Raw genomic sequence first — 27,188 nt, 5'->3', positions numbered from 1 at the left:
ATATTTTGTGCATTTAAATTAATGATAATACTTTTCTAATATTGTTAACAAAGATCTTTTGTAACATTTATATTAGAGTATTGCTATAGAAGATCTATTGTAATATTTTTTAAAGTGTTCTTAGAAAGACTTATTGTGAAATTTTCTAAGTGTTATAAAAAATATCTATGGTAACGTTTTTTAAATGTTATAAAAAATATTTATGGTAACATTTTTCTAAGTGTTACAGAAAATATCTATGGTAACATTTTATAAGTGTTATAAAAATTATCTATGATAACATTTTTTTAAGTATTACAAAAAAATATCTATTGTAACATTTATATAAATGTTACCATGAATGGTATATTCTAACATTTCTCATAATATTACTATAGAGTATCTTTTGTGATATTTTACTAAATGTTATTAAATTTTTAGAAAAATATTAGTAAAAAATCTTTAATAACATAGAATACATTTAACATTTGTTAAAATGTTACTAATATACATAGATAACATTTTAATATGATTTAATAATATTTTTTAAATGTTAGTAAAAATCAAATATGTAATAGTGATTACGATGACTATAATATTTAAAAAAAAAACTACTAAAAAATGTTATTAAAATATAAAAAAGAAAAAGTCTAGGAGACCAGCAGTTTTGTTAAATTTTGGCCAGCATGTAACCAGCAGAGGAAGGTGAGCCATTTGATGAAATCTCACACCATCAAATCATCATTAATGGCTAATTGATGGCTAACAATCACAAAAATTGCTGGCCCCTAACATTGCTCTATAAAAAAATATATTTTTAATTTTAACAATACTTCAGGCATATTTAAATTCAATATATATATACACAATTTTTTACTTGAGTATGGCATGTTTTGGTGGTGGGTGGGGCCGTGGGGGGAGACGGGTCTTTATTGGTACATTAGGATATCCTGTCTCAAGGTAGGTGTAGTAAGGTTTAGTTTAGTGATTTTCAAGTTTCAAATATATATATACTAATAATACAAATTAAACTAAGGAGAAAAGTTGTCCTTTCATGCTTTCAATCTAGCTAACTTAAGGTTCAAGAGTCATCAAATTCAGTTTGACCCAAAATGTAACATTTCTTTGGCAGACATCCACGTAAAGATGATATTTCCTCCAAAGTCCAGAGTACGTAGTTATGTATATGTATCATATAGTATCTGCTAAGCAAACAATAATTGTCAACTTGTCATGCATGCATCTAGACAAATATTGATGTAAATCAAACGAGACAAAGGTGAGTGAGCTATTCACACCGATCCATCCATGAATTAATAACAATAGAAATGTTAATCTTATCATATTAGCTAGAAACAAAATCATATAGAGAGAGGTGATTAATGCAAGCCCATAATATTTCCCCTTGTATAGGTGAATTATTGGCTTTCCCACCTGCCAACCGTCTTATAGATAACGCATTCAATAACTAGAAGTATCGATCCAAAAAAAAAAAATCCAAATTCACTATCTTTCGTTTTCTAATTTCTATGGGGCCCTTATACTTTTTACACGGCAACCATCAATAGAACTGAATGAAATGGTGCGATTTAACTATGCCATTGTTAACCAAGTTGGATTGGTCTAGTGGTTAGTTTATTGGTCCACTTAATTCATTGGCGACCGACAAACTCTTAAATGAAGTTCAGTACTGCAACGAATTAGTTCTTAACCTGTCGAATTAAAGAATACCGTAAAAAACTAAAAAAAAAAACTATGCTATTACTACTATCATACTATGGACGGATCCAAAGACATGTTATTACATAATAATATATATAATATTAAAAACTTATATAAAAAATTATATAAGATAAAATGTATTATAAAAATATACTCATAGAAAATATATTTTAAAGTATAAAAAATATGTTGTACCTTTTATTAACGAAGTGGCCAATTCTTCGTATCATATATAAAATTTATCGATAATAGAATCTGTGTTAAATTTTTTAGTAATTTTTTTTCAATATAATTAAAAGACAATTAGTAAGAAAGCCATCTTTCATTTTATTTTTGAGACATTCTTCACAATATTCATAGTTAAAAAAAAACTTTTAGTTAGTTGTAACAATTGAAACAGAGAAAATTAATACCAAAAGAATCAAGAAAAACGATCATAAGAAGAAAAAGAATTCACTTTATAGAATTTAAAAAAATTTATTTAATTAAAAAATATTAATAATAATATCTTTTTTAGATTTTTTTAATATTATTACTTATTTTTTAAATATTATAAATCATTAATATTTAAGTTAAATTGAACTTTTATTTATATTAGACTAAATATTAAATAAATTTTTTAAAAAATTAAATCTTACTTACCCATTATTAATTCCAAGATTTCTCTAAATTTAAAAGTTTTCACTTGTTAAATTTTCGTACCAAGGCTCAATCGCATTAAGAACTTTCCTTATATATATTGCTTCATTTAATTTCAGCATGTATATGTGCTCTCTATCGTTTTTTTAATATATAGAAGGCAATTTCGTTTGATTATTCATGCTCTGTTACGAGGATTGCTTCTTCATGAATCATGGAATCAAACGTCATCGTTGCATTTATAAAAAAAAAAAAATATCTAGCTGTATCTAAATCAAAATAGAAAGCAATCCAAACCTAAGTAGGGTCGCATTCCTTGTTCCATTAATAAGAAAAGGACAGCTACTACTATTTTGGGGAGTGACATCCAATTTTCTATTCCACCAATTGTCTTTTAGTTTCATTTGTATTTTAATGTATGATTATAGTGAGGTGCTTTGACCCCACTCACGTCGTTAATATCATAACTGAGTTGACACAATTTCTACAGTCCTTCTCCTATTGGCCGTTGAGAAGTAATTAACGTGGGATTAGCGATGTGCGAATTGCAGACCACACACTTAACTAAGGATTATCTGTGGTCAAATCATAATAATGGAGCTCCTAGCTTTTGTCTATTGGCTACTGGCTAATATAGTGACATTAACATTTGTAATATAAAAAAATGGTTAATATTAATTTAAATATAAAGTAAAAATAAAAACTATTAATCACTTAAAAAGTTAAAAGTTAAACCTCTATGCATGCCAATTGCCATTGTGGTTCGTTAGTGGTTAGTGGTTACCCTAACCAAAAAGTTTTGGGACCACTTCTTAACCATTATGTGTAAGGAGATATTGCCACGTGTGCCATTGCCCCAAAAGAGACACGGTTCTGAACGCGGGTACGCCGTCGCTAACAAATCCCCGTTCAGCTTCAGGTTATATGTCCCTTTTCACGCTCCCTAATAAGCGCGTGAATCCAATACTTTCCAGCAACAACCACACCCAACACACAACCAATGAACCAAGTAAAAGTAGCCGTTGCCTGCCAACTGTCCACGTGGCACCTTGCCGACACACTGTTGGTGTTGGAGTCCTCGCTTGGAGCTGAGAGCCAGCTTAGCTTATTATTCATTTATTCAAGTTCTAATTTTATTCGCATATTTTTATTATTATTGGTTATTGATAATTTGATATCAAATCTAATATGAAAATATTGGTCACTTTCAGATAATCACGCATCACTTTGTATTAAGCTAGTGTACACTATGGTAGCAACCAAAAGGAGCAGAGATTATTGTTATGTTCACCAACGTTGTTTTCTTCCTCATTTCCCTTTCTATGCAAACCAATCTCATCACACACACACACACTCTCTCTCTCTCTCTATCTGCGTCTAACTGAAGGCTTCTGTTTTGTGTGTAACCTGGGAAAGTGCCATCTCTGAACGTGGCGTGTCTTCTACGAAGATTTCACTGCAAAACTCTACACGAATCTACTTCCCTTCGTTCTCATTCCAAGATATCCTAACACCCTTTTATTCAACTTTGGATCTTCAGCTTTTCCAGGTAACACCCCTCTTTTCCCCGCCTTCGTTTCTTTTAGTCATATCCCATACCTTAGAATGCAATTTCAAGCGATTTGATGTGATTCCGGGTATTGGTGCATTTTTAAACAAAAAAGGGACTTTCTTTTTGTGTCTATTTTAGCCACAGCCATGTTGAATTTGTTTTTTCAGGCAATCTGATAACAGAAAGCGGTAAACAGAATTAAAAAATAGTATTCATGTAACCTTATGTTTTATGGAAAAAGCATGATCATCTGGTATTTCCACTGAGAAATTGGTTTAGATTAGTTGTGTGTTGATGAAACCAACTTTATCCATTTTTCTTAAACTTGTCTACAGGAAGAGGTGCATCAACTCTAGAGAGGAAAGAAGATGGCTACACTTTCTGATATTGCGCTAGCAGCTGCCATAAACATTTTGAGTGCATTTATTTTCTTTGTTGCCTTTGCTATTCTGAGGCTTCAACCTTTTAATGATCGAGTATACTTCCCAAAATGGTATCTGAAGGGGTTAAGAACAGATCCCGTACACGGAGGAACTTTAATGCGCAAGTTCGTCAATTTAGATTGGAAATCATACGTTAGGTTCTTGAATTGGATGCCAGCTGCAATTAGAATGCCAGAATTGGAGCTCATTGATCATGCTGGATTGGACTCTGTTGTTTACTTGCGAATATACTTGATAGGGTATGAACAATCAGAGAATTATGAATAATTGAATATCGCATGTATCAGAAAAAGGAGGATATGATCTTGATGTTTTCTGCTTTTGTTGTGCAGGCTTAAAATCTTTGTTCCAATAGCATTCTTGGCATGGGCGGTTCTGGTTCCTGTGAATTGGACAAGTGACGGGCTAGCAAATTCGAAGCTAAAAAACTTAACTTCTAGTGACATTGACAGAATCTCAATTTCAAATGTCCAAAGCGGATCTCAAAGGTTTCAAAGTGGCTTCCTTTCCTTTCAGTTTATTGATTTGCTGCTGCTTCTTGATGTTCATTTAAATTCTTTTCAAATTCAAGACTAACCCCATGCTAACATGTTTTCCTGGCTGTTTGGGCTAGTATTTATTGACTGGGCTCTACCTTAATTTACCGGGAAAAGCTAAATTGCTTTATATGAATATATATGGTCTAGATATTGTGATTACATATTCAGTTAAATTGCATTGAGTCTTGTGTTCTACTAAAGCTTTTGTTCTCTATTTCAGGTTTTGGGCACACATAGTAATTGCTTATGCATTTACCTTCTTGACATGCTTTGTTTTGCTAAAGGAGTATGAAAAAGTTGCCGCAATGAGACTGCATTTTCTTGCATCCGAAAAACGTCGTGCCGATCAATTCACGGTAAATTTTTTTCACTCTCTATTTTTAGGTATGAATTTTCTGTTCAAATTAAGCAGCTTTATACTTATTTGTTTGGTGGAAATGCAGTTTTAGGCCAAATTATCTAGTTTTATTCTTGAGATAGTTGAGGTACTCAATTGTGCATATTTTGCTCACACGAGATTTTTATGTTTAGGTGCTTGTCCGAAATATTCCACCAGATCCTGATGAATCTGTTGGTGAGCTTGTGGAGCACTTTTTTCTAGTTAATCATCCAGATACCTATCTCACTCACCAGGTTGGTTCCTACCGTGTTCACTGCATTGTCAGAAATGTTGAATTCATTAATCATCTTGCTGATTCTGACCTCAACAATTTAAGAAGCACTTGCTGGTTTCTGCTTTTAAATATTCCATTTATGCTGCACTTTGACATTCATTTATTGTTTTTTATATTCGGAAATGTTGTATGTGAAAGGTGGAGAGCATTATTAACTTGATATATCATATCAAATTATTTTTTCTGCTTTCACTTGAGCCTTTCAGAGGGAAACAATAGTATGTGCTAACCTATTTATTGTGGCTTCTATGCAGGTTGTTTACAATGCCAACACGCTAGCAAAGTTGGTTAAGAAGAAGAAGAAGTTGCAGAATTGGCTTGTTTATTATCAGAATAAACTTGAAAGAACTTCACAAAGGCCTGAAATTAAGGTATTTAAGTTTAATTTAGAATCCCTTCAAAATTGTCATAACCACCATCAGATTTATCACAATCTCTTCTTTTTGCATGCTTTTACCAGACTGGTTTCCTTGGCCTTTGTGGAGCAAAAGTGGATGCTATTGATCATCACAATGCTGAAATTGATAGGCTTTCAAAAGAAGTAAGTATTATGATTATGATGCTTTTAAGATTTTTTTTTCACTTGTGTAACTGCTTCATGACTGGTTTCCTTGCTTATTGTTGCAATGGATTATATTCTGATTGTTCACTTTATAGTCTTTGCAAATTAAATTTTGGAACCTTAACAGATGCTGAAGGAAATTGTCTGACACAAAATCTCAGTCTTAGGATGGTATCCCTAGAAATTATGGACCTTATGTTGGGTCATTTCATGATGGTTTCAGTGATCCAACTTTATCACCTTTTGTAGATAGCTTTGGAGAGGGATAAGGTCACTAATGACCCCAAATCTACCATGCCTGCTGCATTTGTTTCATTTAAATCTCGGTGGGGTGCGGCAGTTTGTGCACAAACTCAACAAACCAGAAACCCAACAAGTTGGTTGACCGACTGGGCTCCAGAACCACGGGATGTCTATTGGTCAAACTTGGCAATTCCATATGTTTCTCTCACTATCAGGAGGCTAATCATGGCTGTTGCATTCTTTTTTCTCACTTTCTTTTTTATGATTCCCATTGCATTTGTACAAACTCTAGCAAGTCTTGATGGAATTCGGAAATCAGCACCGTGGCTGGAGCCGATCATTAGTGTGTAAGTCTAATCTTCTAGAAAACCTCTGAATATACAATGCCTTGCACATGCTTCAGTACTTATTTGGACATACTTTATTGTGCAGTCCTTTTATTAAATCATTCATTCAAGGTTTTCTACCTGGGATTGCATTGAAGCTGTTTCTCATCTTTTTGCCAACAATATTGATGATCATGGCAAAATTTGAAGGATTTGGATCAATATCATCACTAGAGAGGAGAGCAGCTGCTAGATATTATATCTTCAATTTTGTAAATATATTTCTGGGGAACTTACTTACTGGAACAGCATTTCAACAGCTGGACACCTTCCTTCATCAGTCAGCCAATGAGTAAGTTGTTGACCACAGAATTAACTGCTTTTCTCTCTTGTTTGTAATCAGTGTTAAAATTGTTTGTGTTTTGTGGTTAGCTTGTATGTGTGATCTAATTGGTAGATTACTTCATATGAATTGAGTAGAAAGAAAATCTTACGTTTAGAGATGCTTTAACCATTTAAGAACCATTCTTTTTAAAGTTAAATTTGGATGCATATATTGTTCAAAGTGTGATCTCCCCCTCTTCTTTTCTTTCTTGTCAGATATCCTATAACAATTGGCACTGCAATTCCCTTAAAAGCAAGTTTCTTCATTAGTTACATAATGGTTGATGGATGGGCTGGGATAGCTGCAGAGGTTTTGATGTTGAAACCACTTATCATATATCATTTAAAAAATTTCTTCCTGGTGAAGACAGAAAAGGACAGGGAAGAGGCCATGGATGCTGGAAGTATTGGTTTCAACACTGGAGAGCCTCGTATACAACTGTACTTTTTGTTGGGCCTAGTCTATGCTCCAGTGACCCCTACTGTTCTTCCTTTCATAATAGTTTTCTTTGGTCTGGCCTATGTTGTGTTTCGTCATCAGGTACCGGCTTGTGTACCATTTCAAGGTTGACTATAATAGTCCTTGTGATTTGTTCTCATATATTACTCCTACCACTTGATTGCAGATAATTAATGTTTATAATCAAGAGTATGAGAGTGGCGCAGCATTCTGGCCTGATGTCCATGTTCGAATCGTGATTGCATTGATAATCTCACAGATAGTTCTAATGGGACTTCTGACCACCAAAAAGGCTGCTCAATCAACTCCCTTTCTCATTGCACTGCCAATATTGACCATATGGTTCCATAGATACTGCAAAGGCCGTTTCGAATCTGCATTTGTTAAATATCCCTTACAGGTATGTCTTAATTGTTTTCATGGTTAAGAATAAATCAACTATTGCTGACTGATTTGTTAGATATTATCCTAAAATTGAGATGTAAATGTCAAAAGGTGAACCATTGAACCATAATATCATTTGCCTTTTGTGAACCTTTTACACTGACACAGGAAGCAATGATGAAAGACACATTAGAACGAGCAACAGAACCAAACCTAAACCTGAAAGCATACCTCCAGAATGCATATGTTCACCGGGTTTTCAAGGCGAGCCTTGACGAGGATGACGACGAAGATGGAGACAGTCAGAAATGGGAAACTGAGAGTGTTCCTGTGCCGACAAAACGCCAATCTCGAAGGGGTACACCTGTGCCCAGCAAAATTAGTGTTAGTGGTGCATCCTCTCCCTCTCTGCCTGAACGCCAGTCTAGAAGGAGCACACCTGTGCCCAGCAAAATTAGTGTTAGTGGTGCATCATCTCCCTCTCTGCCTGATTCCTCATTTCGCAGCCCTCCAGAGCCTTAAAGCAAATCATGACATGGACTAAGTAGGAATCACATCTCATCAATGTACATTTGAGGTTTCCAACAATCATTGGTGTTGCTGAATGCTGACCATAGAGACCAGAAGAAATGGATGTGCAAATATACGATGAGGACATGTTTGCACACATGCATGCAGCATAGGCTGAATTGTTGAGTGACAATGCAACATTCTTTGTAAGCAGCATAGTTTTGGGATGAAAAGTGACTGCATGCTGTACGGCCGAGAGTTTCTTGCTTGATGGTTTTAGATTCTTTTCTTGTTGATCATCTTCAATTGCATAAATAATAACGTTGTTCCACGGGGATACTGTATATTGTAAATTATCCTATACAAATATTTATTGTATTTTTTCATGTTTGTTTTTTCCTTAGATTGAGCACCGTTTTTATCTGAAAGACGCCCATTCCTTCCCTTGAGTACATTCTCGGATAACACACAACCTTCAAATTTTACTCGTACCAATCAAAAGGTTACTCATTATAAATAATTTTCTTGTATTTTCATTATAAAAAGAGTTTTACATAAATAACCAATCATATATTATCATTAATTTTTAAACAGTAGTGTTAGAAGACAAGCACATTTTATGATTTGTAGTCATCAATTAGTTATCATTAATATTTTTTAATGGTTAAATACTGATTAGATTTTAACGAAAATGCTGAGACTTTTTCATTTTTAAATTTATTACTGAGCAATGCTAGGGGGCCAGCAATTTTTGTGATTGTTAGCCATCAACTAGCCATCAATAATAATTTGATGGGATGAGATTGGTGTGAAATTTCATCCAATGGCTCACCTTTTTCTACTGGTTACATGCTGACCAAAATTCAATAAAATTGCTGGTCCTCTAGACTTTTCCTTTATTACTTGAAAGTTATTTAAACATAATAATAACTTGATGATTGTATAAAAATTTCTTTATGGTTGGTACGCAAAATTAAACTCTATAAATAATATTAGAAGCCTTGTAAGTGAATTTTTTTTATTTTCACTGTATTTCACTATTTTGTGTAGAAAGCCCATTGCAATGACGCTATAGACATTACATACTTAATAATGGGCTTCACGAAGCCCAATCCTAAATTGGGGCGAATGGGGGAGAAAGAGAAGAGCGTGGCGCCATCTCTCTCTTGTTGAGTGTTGACAGTTGACGTTATCCTCTATTTCTGTTCTTCTCCTTTCTTTTCTTCACTTGTCTACAACACCACCCACACTCTCGACTCTTCCCTTGTTCCATTTCCAGTTCCAGATGCTACACTCTCATCTTCATCTTCATCTCCACTTGCCTTCATCGTACTCCACTCCATTCCTTTTCCCTTATCACTCTCCAACATTCCCCTTCGCCACATCAAGAAGAAATTCTTACTCTCTCAGATTCCGCAGCACAAGCTTCAATCATGGCCGCACCATCATCAGGAACGAAACCGAGCTGCAGCTGCAAAACCAGCAAGTAAACAGAGCTTACCCTTTCCATGAAATCGAGCCCAAGTGGCAGCGCTATTGGGAGCAGAATCGCACTTTTCGAACCCCCGATGACGACATTGACACCTCTAAGCCCAAATATTACGTTCTCGACATGTTCCCTTACCCCAGGTTTTGAACTCTTTGACTCTAGCCACTTTCTCCGAGCGTCAAGCTCGATTCTTTTTTCTCATGAAATATGGTTTTGCAGTGGAGCGGGGCTACACGTTGGGCATCCTCTGGGGTACACCGCCACCGACATTCTTGCAAGGTATAAACGGATGAAGGCTTATAATGTGTTGCATCCAATGGGTTGGGATGCGTTTGGACTTCCTGCTGAACAATATGCTATTCAGGTTTCATTCTCACTCTCACTCACTTCGCTTCTCTGTGTTCTTCTCAAGTTTCTTCGTGATTCTCGTCCTTCTCTCTTTTTTTATGCTGTTGCTGCGTGTTGCAGACGGGAACTCATCCGAAGCTCACTACAGCTCGGAATATCGATCGCTTTCGTTCTCAGGTAAGCTTATGATGACACAATTTTTACTCTAACCAACACCTTTGATGCTTTGTTCGTCAAATTCATTATATTATCGGATTGAATATGTCTGAGAATTATAAATTTTGCTGCTAGTTTTAAGCTACTCAAGAATCTCGTTTTCAATTCTCCATGCTTCTCATTTTATGCTATTTTAAGATGTCTAAACTATGGTTTACTGCGTTAATTCTAAGTGTGAATACTGGACATTTTAATTAAATAATTATATTTAAATGAAGGTAAATTTTTGTGAATTTGTGACGTTGGCTTACGTTTCAAAACAAGCCATACACCTATGGTTGGAATCACAATCAACGCTTTATGTCTTCCATTTTGATCGCACAACTAAACTAACTTTAAAATGCATAATGCATAAAATATGCTGTCGACGGTGTTCATTCCAAAGAAAAGCTGAGAGTGCATCAGATTTGGGTGCATTGACAATAGTCTTTTGGGTGGAAGATCATTTTCTCCATTCTCATAGTCATTAGCCTGACAATTGATATTGAAATTGGTTGTTTTCCCTTCATGTTGTGTCTTTTTTATGTGTCTGCAGTTAAAATCATTAGGCTTCTCTTATGACTGGGATCGTGAAATATCTACCATAGAACCTGACTATTACAAATGGACTCAATGGATCTTTCTACAACTTTATAAGAGAGGGCTGGCATATCAGGTTGAGTAATAACTGCTTCAAAGTTTTGCTTATTTCAGTTAACTCCTTAGTATTGAAGATTTTATTGTGTACTTATAAAATGTTAAGGCTGAAGTTCCAGTCAATTGGTGTCCCGCGCTTGGCACTGTGTTGGCCAATGAGGAGGTGGTTGATGGTGTCAGTGAACGGGGTGGTCATCCTGTAATAAGGAAGGTATGTGTTTTTTTTTTTTATTATTTTTACTCAATTTTTGGAGGTAGTAGTGAAGTGCACAAGTTACTACATCAGTTTTTTCAAATATATGAATGCCTTAAGAAGTTTTAGTAAATAAGCACGTGAGTTAATGATTGTCTAATAGTTTGATTATCTTTCTTGAATCTTGGATTAATTCAGTTTCAATAATTTTTTATAATTAGTGGAGTTGTAAGAAAAATTGATGTCGATTCTTTGATTATTAGAGGGATGCATGTGGTACACTGCTTGAAACTCTGGTTATTTGTGATTATTAGGTTGTGTGTTTGCTGGTATTGATGAATGTATTGGCTGGTGTTTAATTGGGAATAGATTAAAGTTATAGAAAAATTGAATTGGTTAGCTTGTAAAGTTAGGAAGTGTTGCTGTCTAGTTTGGGAAGTGGGGGTTTAGAGGCTAAATTAGGCTACAAGCTCAATTGACCTCTCCAATAGAGTTAGGCAACCTCCAATTACATATTGAAACTTGTTGGAAGGGTCAGAATGCCCCGAGACATTTATTTGACAATTGAGCTTGCAATACAAGCCACCAATAAATTAAAGGCTCAAAAATATTCATTTTATTGACTCGGAGCCAACCAATTTGACCCTTGACACAACTTTCAATAGGAAAAATAAGGTTGATGGAAGAGGTTTGAGCATTTAAAATGGCGTAAACCATGATTTAGCATGATAGGTTGTGAGTTGGGCAATAACAAGTTTGCTGCAGAATTCTGTATTGATGCAGCAACTCGTGTTGTTCTCTGTGACCTCCACAAATTGAGTTTTGGAATGAAATTAAAAGTTTGCTCAACCTAGTTCATTGCCCTAGAATTTCAGATTTTTAGGAGTTGAGGATTAGAAGATATGAATTTTTGAAAATCTAAGACAGGGAAAATCAGTTTTCAGCACTTATTGCAGTAACTTCCAGTACTCATAACTCCTAGAACTGAATAGCTTTTGGGTTGCAACCAACGGATAGTTGTTGATAGGTGAATTAAGAGTCTCCTGTTCAAAATTTGGGTTAGTTGAGGCCTTGTGGTGAGAGTTTTGCAAGTTGGAAGCAACCATATTTGCTGGTTTGAAAAACAGAATTTGACAGATTTTTACTCAACTTTCAAAGTCCATGTCTCCCACCTGAGGACAGCAATGGATCTGAAACCAGTTAGGCTTGGAAGAGAAATACATCTAAATTAGTCTCACCAAATTTTATGGCTAGATGATTTGAGTTGGATTTTTGGAATGAGGGTACAGGTAGCTGTTTTGCTGTCAGGAGAGTGCAGTGGCAGCCTCTTTTTGAAAAAATCCCATAAAATTCAATTCAACTTAGAATTTAGTGGGATCAAAAGGGAGTGAAAGATGGCTGTGTCTAGTGTTATGGTACAAAATTTTAGGTGGTTTTGATAATTGTAGAATTTAGTACTAATTATTGAATATGGGTTGTCTCACTGGTTTTCTTGATATGGTTTTAGAAACAGGACAATACTTTGAAAATTTGTAATGACTTCTACAAGGCTTGGATTTATGTGGGACCAAAACCAAAACGAAGCTTAGTGTCCTTCGGATACCTATATCAAAGAAACAGGCTAGTGCGCGTTCGTTACGCGTCGTTTAGAAACTTTGTAAGGAAACAAGGTGTAGTGCTGCAGATAGAAAAGGGACCCTCGTTTTTCCCTTCATTGGAACTAGAGTGGTCAGAAAATTATGATCTTTAGTTTGTTGGAAAGCCTAGTCCGAGATGGTCACGTGAATATAAGATTTGTGCGATTTCGAGATCGTTTAATATTTTTAAGATAGGAAAGAAAATGGGCTGCCAGGGCTGTCTTGGTTGCAACCAATGCATAGCAGGTGAGTTAAGAGTCTCCAATCTGAAATTTAGGTAGTTGAGGCCTTGTGGTGAGAGATATGCAAGTTGGAAGCAACTATATTTTCTGGTTTGAAAAACAGGATTTGACAGATTTGGTTTTTCTCTTATATTTTCTTTATGTTTTCATAATCTTTACAGTGTCGTTGTTTATTACCAAGCAGCCGATGAGGCAATGGATGCTCAAGATCACTGCATATGCTGACCGTCTTCTTGAGGATTTAGATGGCCTTGACTGGCCAGAAAGTGTCAAAGAAATGCAGAGAAATTGGATAGGGAGGTCAGAAGGGGCTGAGATGGAATTTTGTGTCCTTGACAGTGATGGAAAGGAGAGAGATGTAAAGATTATTGTGTATACTACAAGGCCTGACACGATCTTTGGAGCAACGTATTGTCCATACAACTTTCTTACATGTTTCATAAATTTTATGAATCAGAACCATTTTAAAAGCAACTCTTATAAACCTCCTATTTACTTTGGTTGTTTTATCAGCTACTTAGTTGTCGCCCCAGAGTACCCATTATTGTCATCATTGGTTTCCACTGCCCAGAGCAAACATGTAAGTTGTCATGCTGTTTCCATGTTTAATAGTCCTACAAAGCTCTTGAGCGTGCTGATAATAAGGAGATGGTTAATCTTTGGTCTTAGGTGGAGGATTATGTAGAACTTGCCTCAAGGAAGAGTGACCTCGAAAGGACTGAGCTTCAGAAGGAAAAGACTGGGGTCTTCACTGGTTGTTATGCAAAAAATCCTGCAAATGGGGAAGCTATTCCAATATGGGTGGCAGATTATGTTTTGGGAAGGTGTGTATACACAAAGTATCTTTTAGTATGCAGAGTGCATTTATTATTTGCTCAAATGCTATTGATATTGAATCCTTTGAGTTGTGAATGATATTTCAAAAGTTCACATGACACCAGAATATTATGTATTACTCATGCAGTTATGGAACAGGAGCTATCATGGCGGTGCCTGCACACGACTCTCGTGATTATGAATTTGCTTTGAAATATGACATTCCTGTTAATTGGGTTGTGATGCCCAATGACAAAAGTATCAATGAATCTGGAAAGGCTTTCCCAGGTGAAGGTGTCATAATAAATTCATCAAATTTATTTGTGGGGCTTGACATAAATGGCTTGTCTAGCAAAGAAGCTGCTCTAGAAGTCATTGAATGGGCTGAAAAAAGTGGAAATGGAAAGCAGAAGGTTCATATTTCAAATTAGAATAAGTTTGTATGCTTTTCTAGAATGCGGTTTCTTACGGAGTACTTAATATTGAACATATTTCTTATAATCCTTCAGGTGAACTACAAGTTAAGGGATTGGCTTTTTGCTCGACAACGCTACTGGGGTGAGCCCATCCCTGTTGTCATATTGGATGACAGTGGTGAGACTGTCCCACTGAATGAGAATGAACTTCCCCTTATACTACCTGAATTGGATAATTTTTCTCCCACTGGAACAGGGGAGCCTCCACTGTCCAAGGCAGTGTCTTGGGTAAGTTTACCATCATAAATGCTTTGCTTTCATCATTTTAAATATCATGGCATTTTATTACTAATTTGAACTTACGTTGACATTGACTTTTTATATAATTCGTAAATTTTAAATTTTCCATCGATGGCCATGGCCTAATTCATATTACTTATATAATTCAGAGTTTTCTGTTTGGCTTTTTGTAGTTTTTCTTGTGGTTTATTTTAATATCTCATTTTGTATAACTTTTTAGGTTAAAACCACAGATAGTTTATCCGGAAGACCAGCCACTCGGGAAACAAATACCATGCCACAGTGGGCTGGTTCATGCTGGTAAGGCATTGGGAATGATCTTAAGTTCTATTATAGATTTATTAGCAAGCACCAAGTGGCGTTCTTGTGGTCAAGTCTTTAGTAGAATTGATTCAGGAGTTTTCATGCATTTATGCATTTCAAAAATTAAATTCTGTTCTGTTTCACATTTCTTTTTTATTTCCCAGGTATTATTTGAGATTTATGGACCCAACAAATTCCAAAGAGTTGGTTGATAAGACCAAAGAAAGGTATAACTCTTCGACATTGTCTAACATTGTGTAGATATATCCATTTTCTGTTTGAAGCTTCTAAATTAGTCAATTCGTAACTTTAAAACCATTCTTCATCTGCAGATACTGGGGCCCTGTTGATGTGTACGTTGGGGGTGCCGAGCATGCGGTTCTCCATTTACTATATGCCAGATTCTGGCACAAGGTCTGTATTTACTATTAGACTTTTGCCTCAATCTGGTTTATATTGATTTGTGATTTGTATCACTCTTAACCGAATGAATCTAAACCTCAACACTGTAAGATAGGGTTGTGAACCCCACCAATTACAATTAGGGACTGGAATCGAGTTAAACAGAGTTTTGAATACCCTGACAACCTGACATATTTTCAGTGTTGCTGCAACATTTGTGGATAATTAATTCAAGTTTTCTATTTCAGGTCCTCTATGACATCGGTGTTGTATCCACCAAGGAGCCCTTCCAATGTGTCATTAACCAGGGTATTATCCTTGGGGAGGTAAATTCAGTTCTTGAAAATTGAGGGCGAAAATTAAATTTATCATGATAAGTTTCTAATGGATTGAGTGGCAGGTTCAATATATGGCTTATAGGGATCAAGATGGCAATCTGATATCTGCTGATGTTGCTGATATTTCAAATGAACATAATCTAGAAAAAATTCCAGAGGAAAAGGTTTCTGAATTATGCTCCCACTCTCTCAATCCATTAATTGATTGTCTTGTCAGACTTAATGTAATGAGCCCAAGCCTCCTTTTCTTTTGACAGTTCATTCCCTTTTCCTGGTGTGTAGGTCATGAAATCCGGGGATTCTTTTGTCCTGAAAGAAAATCCTGACATACGATTAGTTGCTCGCGCTTACAAAATGAGTAAAAGTAGGGGAAACGTTGTTAACCCTGATGATGTTATTGCAGAGTACGGTGCAGATTCTCTTCGTTTATATGAAATGTTCATGGGACCATTGAGGTATGTGTTTGATCACAATATTAATTGTAATGGCGTGTGGCAGCGGTTGATCCTTAATCAAACTGCTTTTTGTTTTTATTTTATCCCCTTTTATCTTTTCATTGTTTGGGCTAGGGATGACACGGTGTGATTACATTTTGGATGTTGTTCTAATATGGACTTCATGCCCATTTTATCCTTCATTTTTTCAAATACCTACCAGAGACTCAAAAACATGGAGTACTAGCGGCATTGAAGGTGTATATCGGTTTTTAGGAAGAACTTGGAGGCTGATTGTTGGTTCACCGTTGTCTGATGGAACATTTAAGGAAAGAACCATATCAGTTGATGAGGAGCCTACCATAGACCAACTTCGTACTCTTCATAAATGCATTGCTAAGGTCAATTGTTTCAATTCTTAATAGCCTTTTATAGTTACCTTCTTATGATTTTATAGGAAGATTTGGCTTATAAGAAGATTTGGCTTGGACATTTGGGTTGAGGGTTAAATTTCAGTATTCAGGTAACAGAGGAAATTGAAGGCACAAGGTTCAACACCGGAATTTCAGCAATGATGGAGTTCCTTAATGCGGCATATAAGGTATCCTCTTGTTTACTGCTTTCGTTGTTTTATCACCTCACTACAATATCTGTTTTGGGGTATAATTGGGTTGATTTGATTTGGATGAGAGAAAAATAAATCCATCCATGTCAATCAAATTTGAAGCATTTGTTTTCTTGGCATTATATTTTCAGTGGGATAAACATCCAAGGTCAATCATTGAGGCATTTGTTTTACTGCTTTCACCCTATGCACCGCACATGGCCGAAGAGCTGTGGTCTAGGCTTGGCCACACAAAATCCTTAGCCTATGAGCCTTTCCCTGAGGTATGAAGTTGGGTCCATATCCAAACATTCCTAGACCTTTAAGGCTTATCAAGTCCTCTGCCCCTTCATTACTTTTATCCATTGCTTTTTGAACTTGGTTTTAATTATGTGTTCCAAATTAAATATTCTTATTATACACTAAGAATTGTTCATGTCTGTTGTACTTTGCAACTGCAGGCAAATCCTGCTTACCTGAAGGACTCAACGATAGTACTACCGGTTCAGATTAATGGCAAGACGAGGGGTACCATTCAAGTGGAAGAAACATGTTCAGAGGAGGAAGCTTTTGGGTTAGCATGTAGGGATGAAAAGCTATCCAAGTATTTAGATGGTCAATCTGTTAGAAAAAGAATATACGTTCCTGGCAAGATATTGAACGTTGTTTTGGACCGGAAAAACACAAAGGTTGCTGTCCAGTAGTAAGTAGCCTACTTTCATCTGCGGTAAGCAACATTCAACCTCGGAATTCCCATTCCTCTTGCTGCATTTACTCTGCAACTAACTGCTTGTCGTGGGCTCAGAACTTAACTGCCCTGCATCCGTGAGATGGAAAATCAGAGTAATTTCTTTTCTATTTATTTGTGATTACATGTATACTAGATCAAATGAGTCAATTCAGTAACATTGTAGAAAACCAAGCGAGTCATTAATAAGACAACATATATAGCATTTCATTGATGTAGGTGAGAGTTTTTAACATGTTAACCAAAAAAAATTTTATACAAAAGGTTACATACATAAAACCTCGATTTTGTCCGAAAATTTTTATTCGATAATTGATTTGGTTACTTAGTTTTATAATAGTTGGTTACTGAGAATAAATCTTTTCAATTTTTTTTTCAAGTAAAATCCCACTCCGGTCCTTAACCATTTATTTAAAGGACAAGGCATTCCTGACCATTAAAAAATGACATTACTCTTATCCATTCACTTCGTGTAACCAAAAAATCCAGCGTGTATCAGTAACTCTTCTACGTGCTTAATCCATTTGATGGGACAAAGAGGTCCTTGCAAAGTTATAAAAAATGTTGCCGTTTTGATGCACACTGTTGGTAAAAAGAGTATATATATATATATATATATATATATATATATATATATATATATATATATATATATATATATATATATATATATATATATATATTATATATATATATGCTAATCTTTTGTCAACCCTAAATCTCGAACCCTATTTGAAGTGATGAATATGGCAGAGCAATCATCAGTTAGTCAATGAAGAAGTCGGTGGGATTTGCAAGCAACAACTTTAGTAACGTTGGCATGGCGAAGAAGAAGGTCAAACACCTAATAAGAAGGTCAAACACCTAATATGCAATTGTGGAGCTTATGGGATTCTTTTTGAACCTATCACATCACATAACCCAAATAGATTATTCTTTGGTTTCAGTTACTTCAAGATATATTAGTATTCACTCTATCTTATGATCTTTTCTATAATTAGGTTGATTAAAAAATAATTGTCCATAATTACAGACTCCTTCAACACATTGCAAGTATTTTAAGTGGTTGGATGAGTTCATAACTCGGGAGTACAGAAGATGAGAGTTCATGATAGATTAAAAAAATTAGAGGACAAAATTAAAAAAATGGAGATTAAGCTATATAATGGAGTTCAAAGGAAAAGATACATAACACAAAATGGATGTATGATCATGGCATTCTTCGTTGTCATTGCTCTTGGATTCTTTTTTACTGTATTGCATATGAATAAGATGTAAAAAATTATAACTTATTTTAGATTTTAGATATTACTGCTGTGAGTTAGATACATCTTAGAGATGGTGACTCAAATGTAAAAATTGTTTGATTTTGATGCTAAAAAGATTGTTGTGAGTTAAATTGCAACTAAGAATGTAATTTAGGTCTTCTAGTGACATGAAGTAACAATTTATCAAGAAAAATTACCGATATTAACAAGAAATACAAATATTTAAGCTTTAATATATAGAAAGTTACAAAATACTTAAGGCATGTAATAATATCTCACAAAGGCAAAGGCAACACCTACATGCCTATGTATATTGTCCCCTAATAACTAAACAACACAAATAATATAGTGTTCAACTCTTAGAAGTTGCAAAATACTTAACCAATACTATGCATAGTTTGCATTAAGATAAAACCACAAAATACTATCCATAACTATCCGAAGTCTTCATTTTTTCCTTAAGAGCTTTGAAAGGTGGTGCAGTGGAGCCTAGTTTTTTAAAACCTAGTGGTACTCCAAAGTCTGATCCCTTGATTCCTTGTTTGAGTCATGTTGTTAGGATGAATTGGAACATCCTAACTGTTGTGCTAACACTAATTGCTACTTAGGTCTCAGGAGATATTCCAATGGGTCTTGTTGATCTTGTAGCAATGTTTGATTGGGTTGATGGTGCTTGGTTTGTGACTTTGTGGGTAGTGGGTACAGTGGGTGGAAGAATGGGGCCATGTATTTCAGGTGTGAATGGCCTACGAATAGGCTGCTTCTTCCTGAATTGAAGTGAAATCCGTGGACCATTAATCATATTTTGCAATACATGCTCGCTTGCAGCTGTGGCTGGGTTTGGTGCGGTTGGATTTGGTATGGATGGGCTTGGTGCAGCTAGATTTGGTGTGGCTAGGTTTAGTGCAACTGATCTATTGGCATTGACATTGCCATTTTCGTTGCTATTTCCATTGACATCTTAAGCCTCCTTTTTGATGAAACATAATGTGAATTACAATTTGAACTTGACACAAATTCTTTCACAATAAAATGTTAAGCTTATGCATATTACCTCATTTGTAGAAGTAGACTGAGACAATGAAATCTCTTCTCTTATTTGTAGAATTGTCATTGGTGTAACAATTTTTGGTATCTCTTCTTATACTTCTTTGCTTTAGTCTATAATTTTTGCAGTGTGTTATGGATCCTACTTTTAAGTCACCTTATAATTTCACAACAGAAATGAGTGATGAACTAATCATAGAATCTAATACTTTAAAAATTCAAATGGAGTAGCACCAAATTTAGATGCAATATTAACTGATTTATCACCTGTAAACAATAATGAAATTTTGACAACAAAATTCTCATTAAAATTTAAGACACATAAATCCTTCGTTAAACTATTTATAAGACACATAAACTCTTTCAATACACGCATATAAGACATCTAAACCTATTATACCTATACTTGTCTTACCTTCTTCTTTTTTGGTTGTCAATTAGTCCCTTAAAATTTCCTTGCATGTCTTATAGTAGTGACATTTTTTTTTTGCACTTGCTATATGTCACTTGGAAACTTTGTTCTCTATTAATTGATTCTCAGATACAAGACCAATAGTTTTTTTTTTTCTTGGACGACTAGCTAGTCTCTTAATGGCAGGTGCCACTGGCCTAAGAGTATATGATGCTTGCCAAAATTCCTATAAAGCTTACCCAAGTAATCTCTAATCTTACCAAATTGCTCCTTTTCATTTTCTATAACCTACTCTTTAGCTTCCTTCAAAGCTTTGCTAATCATCTTCGGGTGTATATAGACATTACAGTCCTCTTTCATATGCTCCAAAGCTTCTTTAGGTGATAATAGTGGTTATGCCACCAGCCTCTTCACTAGCTTGTTAGTAACCTAAGATCTACTTGTTGTGTTGTTTGTAAAATTCCTTTCACAAGTGTGCTCTTTGACATATGTTCTAATTTAAAATCATAGTTCTTGACTGTTCTAGGAAGTTATGATTAGCCAAGGAAAATCCTTTTTAGCACACTTTGCCCTCACCTTATGTTTTTCATTTTTTATATACTCTAACTCCTCTTCAAAAACAAACATGTCCTTCAATGCTTGCTTGAATTGTGCTATAGTGTTAAATATTTCTCCAACCTAAAAATCTACTTCACCATAACCAATATCACCATCAAATTTGTGAAATCTAGACTTCCTATCCTCATCATAAGATGAAATTAGAGAGTTGAATGCTTCCAACTCATATTGATATGACTTGCAATATGAAAATCCACTTCTTCTACTATGGGCTCAGCATTGGGCCTTGCTTCAGGCACTTTATTTGGGCTTTTAATCTCATCCATAGTGTCATCATAATTTGGATCTTTGTCCTAGCATGTTGTCCCTACCTTGACCCATTCACAACTTCATCCTTTTCTAAAATATATGCCTTTTTGTCATCCCTATATATCTTTTATTTTTTGTCTTCTTAGTTTTAGGAGATAAGCCATCATTATCATTAACTTTTTTGGTTATAGGTGTCACACTCTTCTTCTTAAGTATTGTTGTCTTCTTCCTAAGTGTCATTGTCTTCTTTTTAGATGTCTCCTTCTTATTCTTATTTTTAGCCCTGCTTTTTGCTCTCAACTCTCACTATTATTGCTATTGAGTATCTTATAACCAGGTGGAGGAGGCTTATAAGCCTTGTCCTTAGCACTCTCATAGCCATCATTAATGAAAGAGTCACTCAACTCTACAAAAATATCCCTTAACTCCACAACTAGCCGACTCACAGAAAGATTAAAATATAAATACAACTCATTAGTTTTTAAATTTGCCATCTTGTTAGGTTAATCTCTTTGTCATCTTTCAGAATATGGAGGCCATAGTCTAGATTGGGAACAATGAGGTCTTACCAATACATAGTCTTGTATTTTGTATATCCGAGACCTTTAAACATCTCCTTTTAATCCTTAAAATTAACCAAGTCAATATCCAACTTCGTGAATCTATGCACCTTACCATAAGGTAGCAGAGCACTCCATTGCTGTCTCTCTCAAACCACCCTCCATGGTGAAATATTGGAATAATTTTATAGGACATCTGTAAAATATAAAAGTATACTTATTACAGCACAAATAAATTATAACTACCAGAGATCAATATACTTGAAATGGAGCAAAAAAATCTCTCCTTTAAGAAGTCAACCCTAATGAAAGTGATCGTTTTTCACAAGTGTCCAAAAAAATACATATATTATACTTTATGGTGGTTCACAACAAAAATACTTCAAATAAATAAACGAAGGACTACACTGTTATGGTTGAAGAATAGAAACTAACCTCTAAGGCTTAAGGTAAGTGTTTGTGTGAAATGAGGGCAAAGTGTGAGAGTGTTTTATGTGTTAGAGAGAGAATAAGAAGTCTCTTTTAAAAGTTGGTTTGAAGGTGTATCAAAATGACAATATTTTTTTGTGTTTGCTACGATACGATGATAAATTCATACGTACCGATACATTTAAAATATGGACAAATAACAATAAGATAAGTGAAATTTATTTTTCACGTCAGTATTTATTTTTTTAAAATATATAGTATATCACCACTTTTATTAAAACACCATTTTAATTAAATAAAAATAAAAACATTTATTTATTTAATTTCATAAAAAGACTTAAACATCCTTCCTTTATTTGATTAGATAAAAATACCCTTTTAAATTAATCAAATTTTAGAATTCAATTAATCATAATTCTATAATTTTAAATAATTGAAACAACAAAATAAAAACATATTAAAAAAACAAAAAATCAAGATTGTTCTTCATCTGTGTTAAACATATTAAAAAAACAAAAAATTAAAACTATTCTTCATCCAGGTTCAGAAACCTTCTCGTCTCTCTGCTCCTCGATCTGTCTCATCTGTTTCACTGTGCGTCGCACAACGCCATCGTTTTGGTTCCCGCACGGATGACCTTTCCTTCCCCTTACCTTCAATTTTCATTCTAAACCCCTATCTTAACAGCTTCTCCCCAAATCAAAAAAAGAAGTTGAAACAGAAAACTCTAACTTCTCCACCACCGCCGCAAGAACTGCCGCCGTCCGTTGCTCTCAGGCACTACCATCGTCGTCTGGTCGTCCGTGCTTCTTCCTCCTTCAAGAATCACAGCTTCTTCTTCCTCGAGCTCGGCACGTCAGTTCCTGGTATATCATCTGCTCCATCGCGCTCCTGCCGCCGTCCGTCGGGCGCTCAGTCACCATCGTCTTCGTCTGGTCGTCGCAGATTCTTCCAACCCACCACCGTCTTCTGAGTTGTGTTCGTCGCCTGGCCTCTGTCTCTGTCACGATTCTGCCCCCCTCTTCTCAGACTGCTCAGAAGAAAAACCCATCTCCATTCCAGTTTCCTTCTTTCGAATTCAGAGAGCAGAAGCCCAACCAAGAAAAGAAGAGGAGGAGGAGGAGGAGGAAGAGGTGGTGATGGTGGTGGTGATAACGATAACGAAAGTGAAAAATAATAAAAAAAAGGAGGAGAAGAAAAAGAAGATGTAGCATCAGAGATGAAGAATAAGAAAAGAAGAATGCATGTGTGAATTTGAGTGCGAGGAAAGAAGAAGAAATACGTATGCCTGAATTTGAAACAAGCGCGCGGGAAAGAAGAAGAAGCGCGTGGCTCTAAATCACTTCGATAAACTTATATGCTAAAATTGATTGGATGTGGAAAATAATTCAAAAAATTAGATAAATCAATAGTGAACTGACCGTCGAAGTCTAAGGTTTTTTTCTTGGTTGGGCTTCTGCTCTCTGAACTCGAAAGAAGGAAACTGGAATGGAGATGGGTTTTTCTTCTGAGCAGTCTGAGAAGAGGGGGGCAGAATCGCGACGGAGACAAAGGCCAGGCGACGAACACAACTCAGAAGACGGTGGTGGGTTGGAAGAATCTGCGACGACCAGACGAAGACGATGGTGACTGAGCGCCTGACGGACGGCGGCAGGAGCGCGATGGAGCAGATGATATACCAGGAACTGACGCGCCGAGCTCGAGGAAGAAGAAGCTACAATTCTTGAAGGAGGAAGAAGCACGGACGACCAGACGACGATGGTAGTGCCTGAGAGCGACGGACGGCGGCAGTTCTTGCGGCGGTGGTAGAAAAGTTAGGGTTTCCTGTTTCAACTTCCTTTTTTGATTTGGGGAGAAGCTGTTAAGACAGGGGTTTAGAATGAAGACTGAAGGTAAGGGGAAGGAAAGGTCATCCGTGCAGGAACCAAAACGATGGCTTTGTGCGACGCACAGTGAGACAGATGAGACAGATCGAGGAGCAGAGAGAAGAGAAGGTTTCTGAACCTGGATGAAGAACAGTTTTAATTTTTTTGTTTTTTTAATATGTTTAACATATATGAAAAATAATTTTGATTTTTTATTTTTTTAATATGTTTTTGTTTTATTGTTTCAATTATTTAAAACTATAGAATTAGGATTAATTGAATTCTAAAATTTGATTAATTTAAAAGGGTATTTTTGTCTAATCAAATAAAGGAAGTACGTTTAAGTCTTTTTATAAAATTAAATAAATAAATATTTTTTATTTTTATTTAATTAAAAGGGTGTTTTAGTAAAAATTGTGATATACTATATATTTAAAAAAGAAAAAAATTAAATACTGACGTGGAAAATAAATTCCACTTATTTTATTATTATTTATCCATATTTTAAACGTATCAGTACGTATAAATTTATTATCATACCGTAACAAACACCATATTTTTATGATTGTGCAGAAACCTAATTATCTCATCAAATGGTTTGAGTCCACATAAGAGAGTTACTTTTACACGTAAAATTTTTTGGTTACTATTTGACGGAAGAGCTACTATAGGGACTTTTGCCTTTTGATCACACATAATAAGTAAATAAAAATCGCGTTATTATTTTATAATGGTTAGGGAGTGTCAAATCTTTTAAATAATAGTTAAGGATTAAGATAAAAAAAAATTTCTTCAATTATTTTATCAAATATAATATTTTATTATTTAATATTTTTTATATATTTTTTTAATTTTATTTAAAAAATATATAATAAAAAATTATACTTAATAAAATAATTAAAAAATTTGAGAGAGTATATTTTCTTGTCATTAACTTAATAGAATATTTATTTGTTCAGTTTAGTGACATTGCGAATGAGTAATAATATTCTATTATTAACTGAATTGATAATAGAAGAATCTAATGTGCGATTATAAAATTCTGATTAATAAGCAATATACCTTTAAAAAAAGGTTAATATATTACGAGTTATTGATGCATTTATTTATTTTTAATTATGTTAAGTGTATTAAAAAAATCAATTATTAAATTAATTATAAATATATGATATATTAAAATATAAAATATATATTAAAAATAAATTAAATAACACATATATTTATAAATAAATATATAATAAATTTGATAACTGAATTTTTAAGGTGTATATATAATTTTTTATTTACCTTATCAATTACACCATCATGAGAAGTGAGTCCAAATACAGGAGTCAAGGCTCAAAATCATGAACGTGTCACGTGTCTAAAAACATGTGCTCCTCTTGTGAAGGAAGTTCAATTCAATTTGGTTTATGCTTTTGTAAATAGTAACATCATCAACTGTTGTATAATGTATACAGTTCCCTCGAGACAACTACACAGATTACAAATTCTCTAAGCACAGAGCAGTAACAAAAAAAATGCTACAATAATTTGATTAATTTCGTGCCAACCACCACTAATTAAAGAGATTAATTAAAATAATAATTAGAGCATGATAAACATGTCAGAGACAGACCCTCAAACTAATCATTATTTTCCCCTTTAAGTGGGTATCAAGGTTTGTTCCTTGTTATTAACCAAAGCCAAAGCAAAGGGATTGACAGCTATCTCTTTCTTATTAGAATTCCTCCCTTTTCTTTATAGTTTACTTTCTGATTTTATTTTTAACTTTTTAAACGAGTAACTTGTTGAAAGTGTAACTTAATCTAAGTTTTCAATCCATTTTTTCAGTCTAACTAATTTCAGGTGAATTAGTAAACTTGCTGCGAGTGAAATGCAAAGAGAGATGCATTATCATAGACTTGCATCTGAATATTTCCATTGGTACAACTATGAGAGCTAAAACTCCAAGCACTCCAACATAACCCCATTTCAACTTTTCAGCATGACTCTGATTATTGTTTAGCCCTTCAAATATGTCTGCTACAACAATTCCAATTATGGCATACCCCAGAACATGGTGGCATATGTTCCAGCACTTACAATACCCAGCTTCTTTGTTTGGTCTTATACAAATGGAAAGCATCTGAATAACATCATCAATAGCATCCCAGTAAGAGAAAAAATGTTAAGACCTTTTCAACATTAGAACATTAGAGTATATTTAAGAAACTTGAGACCACTCACTTGTATGTTTATGAATATGAAAGCAATGATGCTTAGAGTATGTTGTGTTTTAGGCACAAACTCTTTTGATGATTTTTCAAGCCAAAGACCAAAGCTCCATCCCAATAAACCTAGGATATATCCTAGAATCTGGCACATTATGTGACAATAGTACCATTCATTAAACTTCAAAGGATATGTTCTGCAATACCTTGCTATGACCACCCCTATGGGTAGCAAAATACCCCACCCTAGCAGGACTAGAATCCCATAAACCTATGATAATGTTCACACAAGTCAGTATAGTATAGTATATCAATTGACAATTAATCTTAAATGGTAACCTATGAATTCTTCTTTCAATTTAGATACATTAATTTAAAGATGTACAAGCTTAGACTGATAAAAACAAAGAAAGGGAATATATGTGACCTTACATTTTGGAGGTGGCGTTTATGATGATGTGGGGGAGCATGGCCATTATTGTGTGATATTTCATATGTTGTTTCAGCAGTTTCTGGCCTTTGTAGATGAAGGGCATTCATCTGAACCTCCACTTCATTGATTTTGGTGTCAAGATCAGAGAGAATTGTTCTTTGACTTTGACTTTGAACTTGAGCATAGATAGGGAGGTAGGGAACAAATATACCTACAAGAATAAGGCTACAGGTTGATATTGCCATAGCATATATATGTCAATATCAATGTCTTAATGTCACTTTCTCAACTTTGTGAAACAAAAGTGAAGTGATTGTAACATCCAAAATGCTAGCTCTTTCCTCACACACACAACTTGCTAACACATCAATAAATGTGATCCCCAAGATTTAATTTAGGCAAACAGTTCCTTACTTCTCTAGTTTAAAAGAAATACCATTAAATTTAATCACTTAATTAGAGATATCATTAGGAAAAGACACCATGACCTTCAATTTTTTAAGTGGTACTTGCAAGAATATATGCTTTCCTTATGAAAACTAAAAGGAATAATAT

General features: G+C 34.7%; 3 protein-coding genes across 7 annotated transcripts; 2 read left to right on the top strand and 1 right to left on the bottom strand.

Moving 5' to 3' along the window:
• The first annotated feature begins 3,292 nt into the window (after positions 1-3,292).
• LOC112705980 (calcium permeable stress-gated cation channel 1) lies at positions 3,293-8,803 on the top strand. Of its 2 annotated transcripts, XM_072201673.1 has the most exons (13): positions 3,348-3,464; positions 3,552-3,889; positions 4,228-4,574; positions 4,668-4,823; positions 5,095-5,230; positions 5,406-5,507; positions 5,803-5,919; positions 6,009-6,089; positions 6,360-6,700; positions 6,786-7,031; positions 7,280-7,604; positions 7,690-7,923; positions 8,076-8,803. In XM_072201673.1, the coding sequence occupies exons 3-13, from the start codon at positions 4,261-4,263 to the stop codon at positions 8,427-8,429; spliced, it is 2,406 nt and encodes an 801-aa protein (XP_072057774.1). In that variant the 5' UTR covers positions 3,348-3,464; positions 3,552-3,889; positions 4,228-4,260; the 3' UTR covers positions 8,430-8,803. The 2 variants fall into 2 exon arrangements, with proteins under 2 accessions (XP_025612827.1, XP_072057774.1); XM_025757042.3 differs by having other exon boundaries at positions 3,293-3,889.
• A 735-nt stretch (positions 8,804-9,538) lies between these two features.
• On the top strand, positions 9,539-17,753 carry LOC112705963 (leucine--tRNA ligase, chloroplastic/mitochondrial). Of its 4 annotated transcripts, none has more exons than XR_003155619.2 (20): positions 9,539-10,046; positions 10,126-10,270; positions 10,375-10,431; positions 11,006-11,125; positions 11,213-11,317; positions 13,363-13,586; positions 13,692-13,758; positions 13,848-14,002; positions 14,143-14,407; positions 14,504-14,698; positions 14,931-15,010; positions 15,178-15,240; positions 15,346-15,427; positions 15,664-15,741; positions 15,816-15,917; positions 16,036-16,208; positions 16,411-16,588; positions 16,704-16,788; positions 16,944-17,075; positions 17,253-17,753. XR_003155619.2 is itself a non-coding variant. In XM_025757013.3 (20 exons), exons 1-20 carry the CDS (start codon positions 9,703-9,705, stop codon positions 17,493-17,495), a joined length of 2,886 nt encoding a protein of 961 aa, XP_025612798.1. In that variant the 5' UTR covers positions 9,539-9,702; the 3' UTR covers positions 17,496-17,753. The 4 variants fall into 4 exon arrangements, 2 of the variants coding, with proteins under 2 accessions (XP_025612798.1, XP_025612808.1); XM_025757013.3 differs by having other exon boundaries at positions 16,711-16,788; XR_003155620.3 differs by having other exon boundaries at positions 9,572-10,046; positions 16,915-17,075.
• Positions 17,754-25,413: 7,660 nt separating this feature from the next.
• Positions 25,414-26,969, bottom strand: LOC112779942 (cytochrome b561 and DOMON domain-containing protein At4g12980-like). Its single transcript, XM_029289039.2, has 3 exons — positions 26,633-26,969; positions 26,217-26,471; positions 25,414-26,115 (listed from the first exon to the last, which is right to left on the bottom strand). The coding sequence occupies exons 1-3, from the start codon at positions 26,876-26,878 to the stop codon at positions 25,822-25,824; spliced, it is 795 nt and encodes a 264-aa protein (XP_029144872.2). The 5' UTR covers positions 26,879-26,969; the 3' UTR covers positions 25,414-25,821.
• Between the last annotated feature and the right edge of the window lie 219 nt (positions 26,970-27,188).

Source organism: Arachis hypogaea, chromosome 1 (genome assembly GCF_003086295.3).
Source record: "Arachis hypogaea cultivar Tifrunner chromosome 1, arahy.Tifrunner.gnm2.J5K5, whole genome shotgun sequence".
NCBI classification, from domain to species: domain Eukaryota; kingdom Viridiplantae; phylum Streptophyta; class Magnoliopsida; order Fabales; family Fabaceae; genus Arachis; species Arachis hypogaea.
The sequence above is the reverse complement of the archived record's forward strand: the minus strand, read 5'-3'. Positions and strand labels throughout refer to the sequence as shown.